Source organism: Mandrillus leucophaeus, unplaced genomic scaffold, assembly GCF_000951045.1.
Source record: "Mandrillus leucophaeus isolate KB7577 unplaced genomic scaffold, Mleu.le_1.0 Scaffold204, whole genome shotgun sequence".
Lineage (NCBI taxonomy): Eukaryota > Metazoa > Chordata > Mammalia > Primates > Cercopithecidae > Mandrillus > Mandrillus leucophaeus.
In genome coordinates this window covers 470326-487704 of record NW_012102077.1, presented here as the reverse complement: position 1 = coordinate 487704, position 17379 = coordinate 470326, and the positions used below count along the sequence as shown (strand labels likewise).

The following is a 17379-nucleotide window of genomic DNA, read 5'->3' as shown; positions in this document are numbered from 1 at the left end:
AATATCATAAATAGGGAAATGGTACCGCATAATGGATGCTTTGTATCTCTCTCTCTCAGTTCAGTTGGAGCTAAAGATGGCACATGCGCACCCAACACCGTGCCAAGGGAAAAGTGTCGCCTCCAACAGTGAAGTCGCAGGTGGATGTGAGATGCCTGACTTAGTAGAGCACTTACCAGGGTGCTAACACTGCTGCTATTATTTCCACCCGCACCCCCCGTGCTATGCCGGCCGCGCCTGGGATGAAACACACACATCGAGCTCACGAGACCGTCCTGGGTCTGGAGTGTCTGTGGCAGCCTTTTCCGCCCCACCCTGAAATCCTATCTATCCTGGGACGCCCTGGAAGGAAGCCTAAGGGCGGTGTGGAGCAGCGTGTACTCCCCATCTCTCTTCCAGGAGGCCACACCCAAAACAAGGCCCTCTTTGTGTCTTGGGGAACAGTAGCCGTATAGTGCTTCGCCGACTGCCCCTCTTAAGAGGGAGCTACCAGCCCTCGCCCCGGCAACCCCAGGCAGAGGCCCGTCGCGGCGGCGGCGCAGGTGGGCGCGGGCGCAGGCGCAGAGGTGCGCTCTCTAGGGCCGCGCGGGAGCCCAGGCTCCGCACGCCGCGCGCGAGGCACCTGGGGGCGGAGCCAAGCCCGCGTCCCGCCCACGCCCGGGCGCGAAGCCCCCTCCCCGCGCCCCTCCTGTAGCGCCGCAGACGCGCGCAGGTGCGTGAGGCCGCGCCCGCCCGGGACCCTGCAGACGTGGGCCCGCCATGGAGCACATCCGCACGCCCAAGGTTGGTGGCACCAGCCCGGGCGGAGGAGGCACGGGAGGAGACGGGGGAGGAGGAGGGATGCTGAGCGCGCGGGAGGTCGACTGCTCTGCGGGGCGCCGGCGGAGCCTGGACCGCGGGCTAGGGAGGAGCAGGCAGTGCCTGAGCATCCCGGGGTCTCTGCGAGCCCGGTTGTTCTCTTGCTGCCTCCCAGGCCTAGCGTTAGCTGCTGCTGGGCCTGCCCTCTTGGTTTTGGGGGTGCACAGTGGACACAGGGGTGGACGGGAGGGAACCTCAGTTGTCTGCTAATAACTGAGTGTAGATCATCGCTTCTTTCTCCTGGCATGAGGCTTTCTCTTTTAGCTGTTGGCCGCTCAGAGTAGTTGAAAGGGAAATAAGCCGTTCGGTGACAGGTGCAAGGAAAACGAGCTGAATGCAGATGGGCTCCTGCGCTTGGAGGCTTCTTAAATCTAGGGTGTCAGGCCCACCCGACTCGGCCTTCCCAGTCCCCATCCCCATCCTCAGCGTAGCGGCAGCGAGGGGCCTTACACAGAACGGATGATCAGTATTCATTGTAGATTGAATGATGGTGTGTTCTTGCCTTTTCCAGTCTGTGTTGTTCGTTAGAGAAAAGGATGCAGCTTATGGATTCGTCACGCACCGGTGTGTTTTAAACAACACCAGCTTTTGCTAATCAACAAAAGCAAATGGTCCCTGATCACTCCAGTAAATTAACATTGGAAACGTTGACCGCTGTACCAAATCTTCCTACTCAGTTGTACTGACAATCTAATTTAGAACGAAAATGATGATCGACGTTACTGCCTGATAAAAACCCTAAACGAGTGAAAGAATATCTTTAAAAACCCTATTGGCTGTCTGTTGTTACTACCACCACAGCTCCTTGCGTTTTTGCAGGATGAACTTCCATTCAAAATGTAGGCCCCTGACAGGTCAAAGCTAGGTCAGAGTGGCCATAGCTCAGGTGGCTCCAGGGATCCCACACATTTAAGAGGGGTGGAGTCAGTTGCTTTATGTCCAGAAAGAATTCATTCCAAGATTTTGGACTGGTTCCTGAGTACCTTTTTGTAAAAGCAGATTAAAATGATCTCTTGTCATTGGAAGAAGAAATCTTTTAGTTTGCTGGAGAATGTCAGTTCCGACAGTAAATTTAAACTGTATTGATTTTGCAGTAGGGGATTAAATTGTCGCTTCACAATCAGGAAATTGTACACTTAGAAGACAGCGCTGTAAACCACAGGATAGGTGACTCAAAGCTTTCGATACTAAATAATTTATTCCAGACGGATGAATTTAACTCATGGACTCTGCCCTTGCCAAGGGTATTCTTCCTCCTTCCATAATAAAGGGGGCCCTTTGTAAAAGTGATATCTGATGTGGATGTCGATAGCAAGAATGATAGGGTGATATGGCAGTGGATGCAACTTTGTTATAGAATATGAATTTGGGGGAGTCAAGGCCATTTCTGTTCTATATACAAAGACACCTGGTACAAAGTCACATGTAAACCTGAGTCTCAAGGAATGTTCTTACTCTTAAAATTGGCATTTATAGATACCCTCTAAGCAGTGCAGTACTCGAAGTCAGAAATCGTTATTTATCTGAAAGTGGGAAGAAATTGGGGGAAAATGGAAAATTATCAGAAGTGTTATTGAATTGAGTGGGTCATTCACATTTGGGATCATGCCGGTAAAAAAAATAAGAAATTACAGAGGTTGGATGGATCAGATTCATTTATTCATTTATTTTATTCCACAAGCATTTAGAACTTTTCATGTGCCAGGCTCTGTGTTAAGTGCTGGGAGCATCCAGGAACTCACAGTCTGGAAGGGGAGGCAGTTGTAAATATGTCAGTGTATGATAGAGACATGTGCCAGGTGTGGTGGGTAGAGAGGGAGACTGGATAGAGGATCAGCTTTGCCCTCAAGCAAGGGAAGTCTTCTTGGAAGAGCCCTCTTAACCTGGAAGGACTTAAGAAGGACTAGGAGCATTTTCAACAGTGGGCATGTAGTTGTATAAATATATATTGTAATAAATAATTACAACCCTAAAGAAGCTGAAAAGAATAACAGCGGTCAAAGATAAATGATTCCTTGAGGTTACATAGCATCCTTCTTTTGTTTTATATTTTTAAGGGCAATATTAATTTTCACAGTCTAAAAGAAAAAGAGAACAAGATTACTTACAGAGCATGCGGAGTTAAATACATAGTTGTTACCGGTCATATCCATCTTTATTATTTGCTTACATCGTACCTGGTGAAACTATACGTAAATTTCCTTCGATTTCATGGTTTCATGTCTTGGGTTTGCCAGGAGTATATACAAAGTTTGATCATCTGGCCCATTGTGGATTTAAAGCAATATTTACCATGTGGGTAGGTAGAGTTTTAAGAGGAAAAGAATTGTATGCGTGTATAATGTACAGTTGCTTTTCTGTTACAATGGAAGTCATTCACCCGCTGTAGACTGTGTAATATCCATGACAGCCTCTGTGATCTGCTGGAGTCTCTGGAGTGCAGTTTAAGGAGACAGATGCACGTGCATAATCTGGAATGCTTTGCACATATTTCTTTCTGGGGGTGCATGTGTGTTTAACTGAAGCCTTTAACAGAGCATATGCTAAGCAGAGTGCCTCTCTTCCAAAATGGTTCCTTTAGAGGGAAAAAAAAGTTCCAAGGACAAGCTGGTTTGCAGTTGGGTTAAACGGGGGACACCAAGTATTACCTGTGCTCATCCCAGTGAACTTCTAGGTTTCTACTTCACTATCTGGCTTTCTTTACCACTCTGAAAACTTGCTGGAAGCTTGAGCATAATTTGGGTTCAAGTACTGCTTAATTAAATGAAAAGACTTCAGGGCTCCTGGAAGTAGCTTGAAGTGTTTGTAGGATTTAGTTTGGTACTAGATTGAGGCAAATGTTTCCAGGACTTGGTAAATGATCTCTACTTTATATGCTTTGGTCTTTCTGGAAGGCGTTTTTCCCACATGTGTAAATTTGAATTATGAAATAGAATACGTGATAACGTCCAAAACAGACCTTGCAAGTGTCTTCTCTTCCTTTCTACACCTACCCGCTAGTCTGACACTGACTGATCTCCTGATTTATTTTTTTTGCTCTTCTCTAATCCCTTTCTCACAGAGGGGCCTGGATGATGCTTTTATGTCTCAAATTGATCATGCTACTTCCCTTCTAAAATTCCTGAGTGGCTTCCCTTTTTACCCAGGATGTAAGGTGAGAATCCCCAGAATGGCTTGTAATGCCCTGTGTAGACTGAGCCCTTCCTACTTCTCCAGCCTCGTTTTGTGACAGTCTTCTTCTCATCCACAACCCTCTGACCACAGCTTGTCTTCGCAGAGTTCTCCAGTGGGACCGATTCTTTCCTGCCTCAGGACTTTTGCACTGCTGTTCCATCTGGGGGGACGTTAGTTCTCACTCTTCACCTGGCTAAATACATCATCTTTCTAGTTTCAAATTGTGATTTCTCAGGCTGTTGTCCAGCTCCCCATCTAAGTCAGATCTGCCTGTTGTGTTTTATCATAAGACCTTGTGTTTTCCCCTTAGGATCCTCATTACAATTGTTACATTTATTTGAGTTATGTTCATTTAATGTCAACCTCCCCTGCTTGATGGAAGTCCTACGATGGTAGGGATTGTATCTTGTTCACCCTTTGTAGCTATAACACCTAACACAGTGCTTGGGACCAACTAAGCATGCAGTAAATAAATTAATTGAATTAGTGAAGAATGCATAATTAATTCATTACTTTTTGTTTGTTTGTTTTTGAGACGGAGTCTTGCTGTGTTGCCCAGGCTGGAGTGCAGTAGTGTGATTTTGGCTCACTGAAACCTCCACCTCCTGGGTTCAAGTGATTCTCCTGCCTCATCCTCCCGAGTAGCTGGGACTACAGGCACGTGCCACTACACTCAGCTAATTTTTTTTTTTTTTTTTGAGACGGAGTCTCGCTCTGTCGCCTAGGCTGGAGTGCAGTGACGTGATCTGGGCTCACTGCAAGCTCAGCCTCCCGGGTTCACGCCATTCTCCTGCCTCGGCCTCCCGAGTAGCTGGGACTACAGGTGCCTGCCCCCGCACCCGGCTCATTTTTTGTATTTTTAGTAGAGATGGAGTTTCACCATGGTCTCGATCTCCTGACCTTGTGATCCGCCTGCCTCGGCCTCCCAAAGTGCTGGGATTACAGGCGTGAGCCACCGCGCCTGGCCCACCCAGGTAATTTTTATATTGTTAGTAGAGACGGGGATTTCACTGTGTTGGCCAGACTGGTCTTGAACTCCTGACCTCAGGTGATCCACTTGCCTCAGCCTCCCAAAGTGTAGGGATTACAGGTGTGAGCCACTAGTGCCCAGCCTCATTACTTTATTTTCAAGAATTTGCTTTGTTGATCCAGGCCTCCTGTGCATTGTACAGTTGTATACAATTTTACTTGACAGTATAGTGAATCTTACAGTATTAGTGTTAAATATTTGTGGATGTCAGTGTATCTGACATGTGAGATATATATGAAACATATTTTGCAATTATATATATTTTAATGAGATAAAATTGAAATGCAAAATTCACAATTTTTATTAAAGTGCACAATTCAGTGGTTTTAGTATATTTACATATTACGCAACCATCACCACCGTCTACTTCTAGAACACTGTCATCACCCCCAAAAGAAATCCATTAGTAGTTAGCCCATTAGTAGTTAAACTGATGATGTCCATCGAATTACCCATTAGTAGTTAGACTTGATGATAATATCTTATACTTACCTGTGTTGAATATTATCTCATTGAATTTAGACTTTTGCTTATCTCTTAGTCTTTTTTGGATGCTGATACACGTCTGCTGTTCCTGTCAGTTTGGTACTGTCCACTATTTAATCAACTTGCTTTCTATTACCTCATTCATTATCTTATCCAAGAGCAGAAGTGAGTTCTTAAGCCACTTGCCCCCATCTCTCAGAGTCTTGATCCTGATAGCAGATTCACTAGTTCTCTCAGTTTGATGTCATCTAGCAGTTGATAAGTTTGTCCTTCATCATGTTGCCAAAGAGCTCATCCACGAAAGAAAGGAAGTCTTCTGAAATGATGACAGCGAATCCATGATATTCTTGCTGATGGATGGTTTCCAGTTTTTAGATTCGTACAAAGTTCCAGTAAATAACTCATTTTAGAACCCTGCCAGAATTAATGTTGAACTCACTGACTTACAATTATACGATGCTCTATTCACCGTGGGAAAATAGTGGTCTCATTTTCAAGTTGTGTCTGTGATGGAGGGACATCAGTAGATCCATGAGGTTTGCTTTTTCTTGATCATTCACTGTCAGTATACCATCAGCTCCAAGGGCTATCTCTTCTTTTATCTTCCTTTAGCAAATAATAATTTTCTGGTTATAAAGGTAATATGGACTGCATGTGGAAATTAACCGCTGTTAATATTTGGGTACATTTTCTTCTGGTGTTTTTTTTCTTTGCATACACTAAACATTGTTTGCTTAGAAATTTAGGACCACCCATTCAATTTTGCAGTTTGCTTCTTTAAACGTACCATATTGCAGTGTTCAAAACTTACTTTTAGAAGATTATGTGGGGCTTTTTTTTTAATCCTATGGAAATTTCATCATATTTACCATTTCCCCATTTTAAGGCTATTATAATAATGTCATGATGAACATCTCATTGTTATCTGCATGTGATTTCTTCCCTAGAATAGAACCCTAGATGGAATTACTGTGTCAAATAAGATGAATGGTTTTATAGTAGTTATATATTACCAAATGACTTTCCAAAAATGTTATGCCATTTAACACTTTCAGTAATAGAATATAGACTGTCTTTCTTATTATACCATTGCTTTATTATTTAAGGTTATTTTTCGCTAATTTAAAGGGGAGAATAGCACTTTATTCTTTTAGTGTATTTTTTTTTTTTTACTAGTGAGGTTGAAGCTTTTCCAAAAATATGTTTACTGACTCTTGTGTTACTTTTTGAATTATCTATATTTTCCCCATTTTAATAATGGGTGATTTAGTGTGTATGTATAGTGTATGTATTTCAATAGTTTTATTGAAGTATAATATAATTTATGTAGCATAAAATTTACCTTTCTAAAGTATGCAATTCTGTGATTTTTTTGTATATTCGCAGAGTTGTATCACTGTCATCATTATCTAATTTCAGAACATTTTCATTACTCCAAAAAGAAACCCTATCCCTATTAGCAATCAGTCTCCATTTCTCCCTCTCCCCACCCAAGGTAACCACTAAATATACATTTTGTCTCTATATATGCTTGTTTTTCTGGACATTTTAAATTTAATCATATAATATGTGGCCTTTTGTGACCTCTTATTTTCACTTAATGTTTTTAAGGTTTGTCTAAGTTGTAGCATGTAGCAGTACTTCATTTCGTTTGATCTGTTCTGTGGCCAATACTGCATTTTGTTTATACATTTATCAGTTGAGGGAGATTCGTGTAACTGTTTTTTGGCAATTATGAATAATGCTGCTTTGAACTTCAGTGATAAGTTTTTGTGTGGACATATGTTTGTATTTCTCTTGGATAGAATTTCATTTCTCTAAGAACAGAATTGCTGAATTGTATAGCAACTTTGTGCTTATCATTTTAAGGCACTGCCAAATTATTTTCTGAAGTGGCTGCACCGTTTTAGAACCCTGAGGATAATGTGTAAGGGTTCCAGTTTTTCCATGTCATCACCAGCTCTTGTCATTGTTTTTTATTTTAGCCATTCAGGTGGGTGTGAAGTGGTATCTCGTCCTGGTTTTGATTTGTGTTTTTCTAATGACTAATGATATTGAGCATGTTTTCATGTGCTTATCAACCATTTTCCTGTCTTTTTTGGAGAACTGCTTATTCAATTCCTTTGTTTCTTTCTTAATTGAGTTTTTTGTCTTAAATTATTGGGTTGCAAAATTATATAATCTGGATACAAATCCTTAGTTATATGACTTGTAAATGTTTCCTCCCATTCTGTGGGTTTTCTTTTCACTGTTTTTATGTTCCTTGAAGCACAAAAAGTTTTTAAGTTTGATCAAGTCCAACTTATTTTTTCTTTTGTCACTTGTGCTTTTGGTGTCATATCTATGCATATTTTCTAGAAAGCCTTTTTCTGATTGTAAAAGTCATACATTACAGGAAATTTAGTTCAAAGGAGCAGAAAGAAAATAGCAATTCTGCATAATTTCAAAATCCGGAAAAAAATGCTGTGTATATATTAGCGTTTTTCTTCATATATATAAAACAGTGCAACTTAAAAGAAAATCATGTCCATTTTCTCTGTGGGGTGTATAGTTTTTTGTGTGTGTATAGTTTTGGGGAATGAGAGCTTGGTTTTTAGTATGTCAAAATATTTTTCTCATTTTATTAAACCTTCTGAAAAGTAATTTTTTTTGTAACCACATAGTCCACATTGTAATGATGACCATACGTTATTTAGTGTCTGGAGGCAATTCTCCATGGCCTTTTGCAGTTTTGCACTTTTGTTCTGAACTATCTTTTCAAGGATGACTTTAGAGTGAACAGCCTTGAAAGAGAGGAATAGCTTCTCCCTTAGTAGCGGAGGGCAGGTTTATTTGCTGTCCAGGGTAATAAAGATAATGTTATCCTCAGGGACAAAGGATTACTTGCATCCTGTTTATGTGATGGGCATTTCTTAACTCTTGAGTCTCTAAGGTTCCTTATCTAGGATGCAGAGCCCTGCTGTGTGCAGCATCCATATGGACTGCTCCATATTGCCCCTTAGACTAGGGAGGAGGAACATGGAGAGGTAATATGAAGATAAAGCTTATCCCTCCTGGTGCACAGAATACTAATGTCCTTTGTCTCTGACCCAGAAGTCTTGTGTCTTCTGCCAGCAATGAAACACTGGGAGGCTACTTGTTAGGTTGTAAGCAGGCTAAAATTTCAAACACTTCCTAGTTCTTGACAGTTAATCCCCTAGTATTTGATTCTTAATTTATGTCTATATTGTCACTATAATAAATAACTGATAGGCCGGATGCCGTGACTCACGCCTGTAATCCCAACATTTTGGGAGGCCAAGGCGAGAGGATCGTTTGAGGTCAGAAGTTCAAGGCCAGCCTGGCCAACATGGCGAAACCCTGTCTCTACTAATATACAAACCTGTCTCTACTAATATAAAATACAAAAATTAGCCAGTCATAGTGGCAGGTGCCTGTAATCCTAGCTACTCGAGAGGCTGAGGCAGGAGAATCACTTTAACCTGGGAGGCAGAGGTTGCACTGAGCCGAGATCACGCCGCTACACTGCAGCCTGGGCCAGAGAGCAAGACTCTGTCTCAGAAAAAAACAAAACTAAACTAAAAACCTGATAAACATCAGTGTATTTGAATTGTTGTGTAAATCTCTATTACCTCAGATTAAATTTCTCAGATATATTTTCTGGTTCCATTTCTATATATATTTTAGGAATTTTTGATGCTGTTTGTATGTTTTCCTCTAGGATTGTGTCTGCTAGTATGGCAGAGGAATACCCTTTAAAACATTCTTGAGAATTATAGATGAAGTATGGTTTCTCATCAATTTATGTTTATTTATTTACTGTTGAGATTGAATTTCTTTTTTGCAAGTATTTATAACAAGAGCAATACAACGGTATCACTGATAATACTGATAAGATCCATAATATCCATAAGATTCATAGTACCTGGATCTTATTAAGGCAATAATTTGTTTATCTAATAGGTACCTCAGTTTCACTATGTCCCAAACTGAGCTGATTCCCGATCTCGCCTCACACCCAATTTTCTCCTCTTGTACTCTTTCCAGTCTCGGTGATCCACCCTTCCATTGCTGGAGCCAGTAACTTTGGAGTTATCCTTCACTCCTCTTTTTCTCTCCTCCCGTATCTATTCTAATAGTAAATCCTCAGCACTCTACTTTCAAAATATATCCAGGTTATCCTACCTCCATTCCTACCACCCTGTTCTGAAGTACTGTCAAGTCTTGCCTGGTCCCCTTTCCATTTTTGCCGCTCCTCCACCAGTTTATTTTTGCCAGAGGTACTGTTAAATATAATTTGGAGCTTGGACTTCTTTCGTGAGTCTCCTTACACCGAGAGCATCCAAACTGGAAAGGAAAAAGTCAAATTATCCTTGTTTGCAGATGATAGGATCTTATATTTGGGAAAACCTAAAGACTCCACCAGAAAACTATTGGAACTGACAAAGAATTCTGTCAAGTTGCAAGATACGAAATCAAAATACAAAAAACAGTAGCGTTCATGTGTGCCAACAGTGAACAATGTGAAGAAGAAATCAAGAAAGCAATCCTATTTATAATAGCTACAAATAATATAAAATACCTAGGAAACAATTTAACCTAAGAAGTAAAAGATCTCTAAAAGGCAAACTATAAAACACTGATGAAAGAAATTGAAGAGGACACACAAAAATGGAAAGATATTCCCTGTTCATGGATTGGAAGAATAAATATTGTTAAAATGTCCATACTACCCAAAGCAGTCTACAGATTCAATACAATCCCTATCAAAATGCCAATGCTATTCTTGACAGAAATAGAAAAAAAACCTAAAAGTTATATAGAATAACAAAAGACCCAGAATAGCCAAATGTATTCTGTGAGAAAAGAACAAAACTGGAGGAATCACGTTACCTAGAAGGAAATCAGTATGTCCAAGAGATACCTGCACTCCCATGCCTATGGCAGCATTATTCACAGTAGTCGAGATTTGGAAGTAACTAAGTGGCCATCAACAGACGAATGCATAAAGAAAACATACTACATATATACAGTGGAGCAAGACTCTGTCTCAAAACAAAAACAAAAACAAAAACAAAACTAAATTGTTGTGTAAATCTCTATTACCTCCGATTAAATTTCTCAGGTATATTTTCTGGTTCCATTTCTATATATATTTTAAGATTTTTGATGATGTTTATATGTTTTTTCCTCTAGGATTGTGTCTGCTAGTATAGCAGAGGAATACCCTTTAAAAAATTATTGAGAATTATAGATGACATGTGGTTTCTCATCAATTTATGTTTATTTGTTTACCTTTGAGATTGAATTTATTTTTTGCAATTATTTATAACAAGAGCAGTACAACAATAGTACTGATAGCACTGATAGAAGAAAATCCTGAAATAACACTATAGCTATTGTGATAAGCACCATTCTATAGATTTACATTTATTAAGACGCTTAGACCTCACAATCACCCTAAGAGGTGAGTGCTGTTGTTATCCCCATTTCACAGATGAGGAAACCAAAGTTAAATAAGTTAGTGAGCTGTAAGAGGCAGAGTGAGGATTCAAAACCAGGCAGTGTGGCCCCAGAGTGTGTGTTCTTAACAACTCTACCATTTTGCATTTTAATGTTGAGAACAGGAAAGAAAATGCAGTTTAGGTTCCCAGTGGCCTTAAAATGCTATTTCCAGGCTCTCTGGAGTCCTGTTTGCATCCTTATCTCTAGAGTAATGGGCTGCCTCTATATTATCAAGCGTTACCCTTGGTTTTTCTTGTCGTTGCAATTTGATTTTATCAAAAGAACAAACCTCAGTATTGTTTTGATTTAGATCTGTTTAAAGATGGATTATTATCTAATTGTCAGACTTTTATTGCACAATATTTAACAGCTGTTGAGGAGGTGGTCACTGTAATCAAATATGCTCTTACTCCAAAGACAAGGCTGATACGTTTGTTGGAGTGAAGCCATCCACTTAAAAGTGTAGCTGTGGCAGTATTTTTTTTTTTTTAAAGTTTTCCAGGTAAGAATAGATTGTCTAAGCCAAGTAATCACAGAAGTTGTGATTAAACATTCCTCCAAAATCACCCACATTTCATGAAATCCTCACTTCTAACAAGTCTAGCAAAAGTTGAATTCTGGTTGTCTTGCGTGGAGGCTTGGGTGTACAGAACACACGGTCTGTTATAGAACTTAAATCTTATTCATTCATTCATTCATTCATTCAGTGTTATATATAAATGCAGCTAGCTGTCTGTTACCTTTCTAATTCGGGGGATATGGACTGTTTCCATGTATGTGGTATGTGTATGTATGTTACAGAGAAAATACTATGGAGAAAAATATAAAGAGATAAAGTCTGTTGGTTGGGGTGAGTTAGGATTGTTATTTTATATGTGATGATAACTTGGCTTTCTTGATAAAATAACTTTTGAGCAAAGACCTAAAAAAGTGTAGGAGCAAACCATCTGCATATCTAAGGAAAGCAAGTTCCAGGCATGGGAAACATCTCATGCAAAGGTGTTGAAAAAAGAGTGTGCCTGGGTATCCAGGGAGTAGTGGTCACGCAGTGAGGTCCAGGAGCAGGGAGTGGGGTAGTTGTGGGAAATGAGATTGGAGAGGGAGAAAGGGCAGATCATGTACAGAATTTCCCTCTGGGTGTGAGGAGACCCACTAAAGAAGTCCAAGTTCCAAATTATGTTTAACAGTATCTCTGGCAAAAATAAACTGGTGGGGGAGCAGCAAAAATGGAAAGGGGACCAGGCAAGAGTTGACAGTATTTCAGAACAGGGTGGTAGGAATGGAGGTGGGATAACCTGGATATATTTTAAAAGTAGAGTACTGAGGATTTACTGTTGGAATAGATATGGGAAGAGAGAAAAAGAAGAGTGAAGGATAACTCTAAAGTTATTGGCTCCAGCACTGGAAGGGTGGATCGCCGAGACTGGAAAGAGTACAAGAGGAGAAAATTGGGTGTGAGGCCAGACAGAATCAGCTCAGTTTGGGACATAGTGAAATTGAGGTACTTATTAGATATACAAATTATTTTCTTAATAAGATCCAGGTACTACCAATCTTACGGATCTTATGGATAAGTTCCTTATCTTAAGGAACTATGGAATGACAATACAAGACGTGTTTTATAGGATTATTTTTAAAATCATGTATACTTTACAAAGGTCTCAAATTCTTTTGAAAGTAGTCTGATATAAATAAGTCATAATAAATTCAGTCAACCAATAAAATTCTGGAAAATTCTTTAAAAATTTTTTAAAAAACTTTTGTGAGCACGTAGTAGATCTGTATGTTTATGGAGTACATGAGATACTTAGATACAGGAATGCATTGTGTAATAATCACATCATGGTAAATGGGGTATCTAGCTCCTCAAACATTTATCCTTTGTGTTACAAACAATCCAATTATACTCTTTTAGTTACTTTAAAATGCTAAATTATTATTATTTAGTAAATTATTATTCACCCTGTTGTACTATCAAATACTAGGTCTTACTCATTCTTTCTAACTACTTTCTGTACCTGTTAACATTTGCCACTCTCTGCCCTCACCTGCCCCAGACCCCACTCCCTTCCCCAGCCTCTGGTAACCATCATTCTACCCTCTGTCTCCATGAGTTCGCTTGTTTTAATTTTTAGCTCCCACTAAGAAGTGAGAATATGTGAAGTTTGTCTTTCTTTAGCTGGCTTATTTCACTTAGCATAATGACCTTCACTCCCATCCATGTTATTGCAAATGACAGGATCTCCTCCTTTTTTAATGGCTGAATAGTACTGCATTGTTTATGTGTACTACGTTTTCTTTATACATTCGTCTGTTGATGGCCACTTAGTTTGCTTCCAAATCTTGACTACTGTGAATAATGCTGCCATAAACATGGGAGTGCAGTTATATCTTGGACATACTGATATATAACCAGCAGTGGGCTTGCTGGACTGTAGCCTAGCTCTAATTTTAGTTTTTTGAGGAACCTCCAAACGGTTCTCCATAGTGATTATACTAATTTACATTCCCACCAACAGTGTATGAGAGTTCCCTTTTCTTCTTATCCTTGCCAGCATTTGTTATTGCCTGTCTTTTGGATAAAAGCCTTTTTAACTGGGGTGAGATAGTATCTCATTGTAGTTTTGATTTGCACTTCTCTAGTGATTCGTGATGTTGAGCACCTTTTCATATACCTGCTTGCCATTTGTATGTCTTCCTCTGAGAAATGTCTATTCAGAAATTTTGTCTTTTTAAATCAGATTATTAGATTTTTTCCTATAGAGTTGTTTGAGCTCCTTATATATTCTGGTTATTACTCCCTTGTCAGATGGGTAGTTTACAAATATTTTCTCCCATTCTGTGGGTTGTCTTTTTGCTTTGTTGGTTGTTTCCTTTGCTGTGAAGAAGCTTTTTAACTTGGTAGGGCAAGAGAGATGGGTCTAGTTTCATTCTTCTGCATATGGATATCCAGTTTTCCCAGCACCATTTATTGAAGAGACTGTCTTTTTCCCAGTATATGTCATTGGCACCATTTTCAAAAACAAATCCACTGTAGATGTGTGGATTTGTTTCTGGTTTCTTATTCCGTTCCAGTGATCTACATGTCTGTTTTTATGCCAATACCATACTGTTTTGGTTACTGTAGCTCTGTAGTATAATTTGAAGTCAGGTAATGTGATTCCTCCAGTTTTGTTCTTTTCTCACAGAATACATTTGGTTATTCTGGGTCTTTTGTTATTCTATATAACTTTTAGGATTTTTTTCTATTTCTGTCAATAATGGCATTGGCATTTTGATAGGGATTGTATTGAATTTGTAGATTGCTTTGGATTGTGTGGACATTTTAACAATATTCTTCCAATCCATGAACAGGGAATATCTTTACATTTTTTGTGTGTCCTCTTCAATTTCTTTCATCAGTGTTTTATAGTTTGCCTTTTAGAGATCTTTTACTTCTTAGGTTAAATTGTTTCCTACAAATTTTATATTATTTGTAGCTATTATAAATAGGATTGCTTTCTTGATTTCTTTTTCACATTGTTCACTGTTGGCATACGTGAACGCTACTGTTTTTTGTATTTTGATTTCGTATCTTGCAACTTGACAGAATTCTTTGTCAGTTCCAATAGTTTTTTGGTGGAGTCTTTACGTTTTTCCAAATATAAGATAATATCATCTGCAAACAAGGATAATTTGACTTTTTCTTTTCTAGTTTGAATGCTCTTTATTTTTTTTTCTGTTGTCTGATTGCTCTAGCTAGGACTTATAGTACTATGTTGAATAATAGTAGTGACAATGGGCATGCTTGCTGTGTTCCAGATCTTAGACAAAAGGCTTTCAGTTTTTCCCCATTCAGTATGATAGTAGCTTTGAGTCTGTTGTATATGTGTTTTATTATGTTGAGGTATGTTCCTTCTATCCTCAATCCTTGGAAGTTATCATGAGGCTTGCAAATACTATCATCCGTTATTTTAAATTGATGACACACTAGCACTGACTGCTTGAGCAAACAGATGTGCAAAAAGAAAACTAATAAAAACTCTACACTTTCACTTCATACTCCCCTCTTTTTAACTTTTTGTTGAATCTCTTGATGTCTTATTGTACTATGTCTTGAAAAGTTGTAGTTACCATTTTTGATTGGTTCATCATTTAATCTTTCTACTTAAGAGTAGTTCACATACCATAGTTCTTTAGGTTGGGACGTTCTTTGTTGTTATCCCTTTGAATACACTTTATATTCCCATTTCTTTCTCTGCCTCCTCTGAGACCAATAACTCTTAGATTTACCCTTTTGAGGCTTTCTAGATCTTGTAGGCATGCTTCATTGTTTTTTACCCTTTTTTCTTTTATCCCCTCTGACTGTGTATTTTCAAATAGCTTGTCTTCAAGCCCACTAATTTTTTTTTTTTTGAGATGGAGTCTCGCTCTGTCGCCTAGGCTGGAGTGCAGTGGCCGGATCTCAGCTCACTGCAAGCTCCGCCTCCTGGGTTTACGCCATTCTCCTGCCTCAGCCTCCCGAGTAGATGGGACTACAGGCACCCGCCACCTCGCCCGGCTAGTTTTTTGTATTTTTTTTTCAGTAGAGACGGAGTTTCACCGGGTTAGCCAGGATGGTCTCGATCTCCTGACCTCGTGATCCGCCCATCTCGGCCTCCCAAAGTGCTGGGATTACAGGCTTGAGCCACTGCGCCCGGCCGTTAATTTTTTTCTTCTACTTGATCCATTCTGATATTAAGAGTTCTGATGCATTCTTCAATATAGCAATTGCATTTTTCAACTCCAGAATTTCTGCTTGATGCTTTTTAATTATTTCAATCTATTTGTTAAATTCATCTGGTAGAATTTTGAATCCCTTCCCTGTTAATTTGAATTTCTTTGAGTTTCCTCAACACTGCAGTTTTGAATTCTCTGTCTGAAAGGTCACGTACGTCTGTTTCTCCAGGATTGTTTCCTGGTGCCTTAGTTCATTTGGTGAGGTCATGTTTTCCTGGATGGTCTTGATGCTTGTGGATGTTTGCTGGTATCTGGGCAGTGAAGAGTTAGGTATCTATTGTAGTCTTTGCAGTCTGGGCTTGTTTGTTGTCATATTTATTGGAACTTTCCAGGTATTCAAAGGGACTTAGTACCAAAGCCCAATAATGCTGTGGTTTTTGCAGACTCACAGAGGTACTGCTTTGGTGGTTTTAGATAAGATCCTGAAGAATTATCTGGATTATCAGAGAGAGAGAGAGTCTTTTTCTCTTCCTTTATTTTTTCCCAAACAGATGGAGTCTCTCTGTGCTGAACTATCTGGAGCTGGGAATGGGGTGACACAAGTACCCCTGTGGCCACCACCACTGGGACTGCACTGGGTTAGACTTGAAGCCAGCACAGCACTGGTGTCTTGCCCAGGACCCACTGTAACCACTACCTGGCTACGTTAAGGCCCGAGGGCTCCACCGTTAGTAGGTGGGGAAGCCAGTTAGGCGTGTGTCCTTCCCTTCAGGGTGATGAGTTCCCTCAGGCCCTGGGCGGGTCCAGAGATGTTGTCTGGGAGCCAAGGATTAGAGTCAGAAACCTTAAAAACCTCCCTCATGTTATATTGTACTGCAGGAAAGTTGGCCTTCAAAACCCAAGATGAAGTCTTTCCTGCTCTTCCCTCTCCTTTCTGCAGGCAGAGGAGCCTCTTGCAGTAGCCACCACCACCATTGGTCCGTGGAGTTTCTGCTGGCCACCACCAGTGTTCACTTAAAGCCCAAGGGCTCTTCAGTCAGCTTGTGGTGAATGCTGCCAGGCTTGGAACCCACCCTTCAGGGCAGTGTGCCCCCCCGGCCCAGGGCAGGTCCAGAAAGGATGTCAAGAGCCTTGGCCTGGAATCAGGGAACCCAAGGGCCCATGTAGTGCTGTATCCCGCTATGGCTGAGCTGGTACCTAAGGTGCAAGACAAAGTCCCCTTTACTTTTCCCTCTGTTTTTTTCAAGCACAAGGAGTCTCTCACCGTAGCCCCCACAGCTGCAAATATATGCTGGGCTCACCTGAAGCCAGCACACCTCAGTCTCACCCAAGGCCCACTGCGAACTACCTGGGTATCACTGCTCATTATTCAGGGCCCAAGAGCTCTTTTGTCAGCAGATGATGAATCCTGCTAGGACTGAGTTCTGCTCTTCCATTGAGCAGGTTTCATTCTGTCCCAAGCTGTGTCTAGAAATGTCATCTGGGAGCTAAGGCCTGGAATGGGGGCCTCACAACTAACTCTGCCTTGTGCCTGATCCTTTTGTAGCTGAGTTGTTATCCAAGATGCAAAACCATCCTTTTTACTCTTTGCTCTCTTCTCCTCAAGCAGAAGGAAGGAGTCACTTCCA

At 40.4% G+C, this 17379-nt stretch overlaps 1 protein-coding gene across 1 annotated transcript in view; it reads left to right on the top strand.

The window, feature by feature from the left end:
• The first annotated feature begins 517 nt into the window (after positions 1-517).
• MTMR7 (myotubularin related protein 7) overlaps positions 518-17379 on the top strand; it is a 127935-nt gene continuing 111073 nt past the window's right edge. The window contains exon 1 of the mRNA XM_011979590.1: positions 518-783. Coding sequence (XP_011834980.1) covers positions 760-783 — 24 coding nt within the window. The 5' untranslated portion in view covers positions 518-759. The remainder of the gene's footprint in view (positions 784-17379) is intronic.